General features: G+C 45.7%; 1 protein-coding gene across 1 annotated transcript in view; it reads left to right on the forward strand.

Moving 5' to 3' along the window:
- LOC102019525 (melanoma-associated antigen B3-like) overlaps positions 1 to 1,847 on the forward strand; it is an 8,194-nt gene extending 6,347 nt beyond the window's left edge. The window contains exon 3 of the mRNA XM_005410136.1: positions 342 to 1,847. Coding sequence (XP_005410193.1) covers positions 376 to 1,644 — 1,269 coding nt within the window. The 5' untranslated portion in view covers positions 342 to 375 and the 3' untranslated portion in view covers positions 1,645 to 1,847. The remainder of the gene's footprint in view (positions 1 to 341) is intronic.
- The last annotated feature ends 10 nt before the right edge of the window (positions 1,848 to 1,857 follow it).

Consider the following 1,857-nt stretch of genomic DNA (forward strand, 5'->3'; position numbering starts at 1 on the left):
AGGTACTGCAGTACATGAGAAGGAGGGCAGCCACTGCTAAAACATGATTTTATGGTCTGTAGTGTGACGAGAGAAGACTCTACCTCAGAGAAGAAGGGGGCTCTCAGAACAAGAACGGCCACCTCTGTTCTCACCATCAGTGCACGCAGGAAGGGGCCCTTCAGGAGTATCCTGGGGCACAATTCCATATGTCCACTGGGCTTTCCGAGGACAGGCTGATGAGAATAACTACCCTGAGGCTTCCTACAGCAGTGGTGACAGACCAAGCTGCAGAGACCTCTTCATAAGCCAGAGATATCTCTGAGCCAGTGATGCTTATGCTGTCTTTCTTTCTCCCCCAGGTGCCTGGATCACCAGCTCTCCTGCCCATTCATCATGCCTCGGAAGCAAAAGAGAAAGCCTGCTGCTCCTAAGAAAATCCACCCTGTCAAAGGGGAGACCCAGGTAATTCAGGAAGCACAGGCTACTACTACCGAGAAGAGAATATTACGCTCCTCATCTACTCCTTTGGAGGTTACCACTCACGCAGATTCTGCTTCTCAGTCACAAAGCCCTCCAGAGAGATCGCAGAGAGAAGTTTCTGCCACTAAAGCAACAGATATGCCAAACCCGAGATCGAATGAAGGAACCAAATGCAAAAGTAAGAGAAAGCACTGCTCTCCTCAGCCTCAGCTCTCCACCGAGCAGTCTCCCGAAGATGCACTAACCGAGGAAGATATGCCAAACCTGAGATCAAATGAAGGAACCAAATGCAAAAGTAAGAAAAAGCACTGCTCTCCTCAGCTTCAACTCTCCACGGAGCAGTCTCCCAAAGATGCACTAACCAAGGCAGATATGTCGAGCCCAAGATCAGAAAAAGAAGCAGAACGCAAAACTAAGAAAAAGAAAATGCCTCTCAGCAAGATGGTCAGCAATTTGGTGAATCACATGATTGAAATGTCCGTAATGCAAAAACCTATTATGAAAAAGTCTATGTTGAAGATTATCGATAAAAAGTATAAGAAACGCTTCCCAGAACTCCTGGGAAGAGCTTCTTTCAACATAGAAGTGGTATTTGGCATGGAATTAAAGGAAGTTGATACCCCCAAACACTCTTATGCCCTTGTCAGCAAAATGAATCTCCCCTATAATGGGGTGCTGACTCGTGGCAAGGGATATCCGAAGACGGGTCTCCTGATGAACATTCTAGGAGTGATCTTCATGAAGGGCAGCTCTGCTTCTGAGGAGAAGATCTGGGAATTCCTGAATAGGATGAAAATTTATGATGGAAAGAAACACTTCCTTTTCGGAGAGCCCAGGAAGCTCATCACAAAAGATCTGGTGAAGCTGAAATACCTGGAGTACCGCCAGGTTCCTGATAGCAATCCTCCTCAGTATGAATTCCTGTGGGGCCCAAGAGCCTATGCTGAGACCAGCAAGATGAAAGTCCTGGAGTTTTGGGCCAAGATCAATGATACCGAGCCCAGTGCCTTCGAGTCCAGGTATGAAGAGGCTTTGAGAGATGAAAAAGAGAGTGCAGAGGCCTTAGTTACACACTGTGAAAGCACTCAGGGCGTAGCCCGGGTATGTTCCTTTCCAGGGGTTACAGTTCTTCCCACAATAATGGAAGTTGATGAAGGAGAAGATTCTGCAGTTTGTAATTGAAGAAAGCCGACAATGTTCCCAGCAGTGAAGGGTGGCAGTGTCTGGAGGGAACAGAGTGTAGGGTTACTTTGTGTTCCTATTTCACATGGGCAGTTTTGTGATTTATCTATGTTTATATATATATAAAAATGAAAATATGTTTACACAGATAAACATTTATATCAAACTTTGTTTTGTTAACATCTGAGTCTGTGAAAGATTTTGCTCACAGTT

Source organism: Chinchilla lanigera, unplaced genomic scaffold, assembly GCF_000276665.1.
Source record: "Chinchilla lanigera isolate Chin_1 unplaced genomic scaffold, ChiLan1.0 scaffold00130, whole genome shotgun sequence".
Taxonomy (NCBI): domain Eukaryota; kingdom Metazoa; phylum Chordata; class Mammalia; order Rodentia; family Chinchillidae; genus Chinchilla; species Chinchilla lanigera.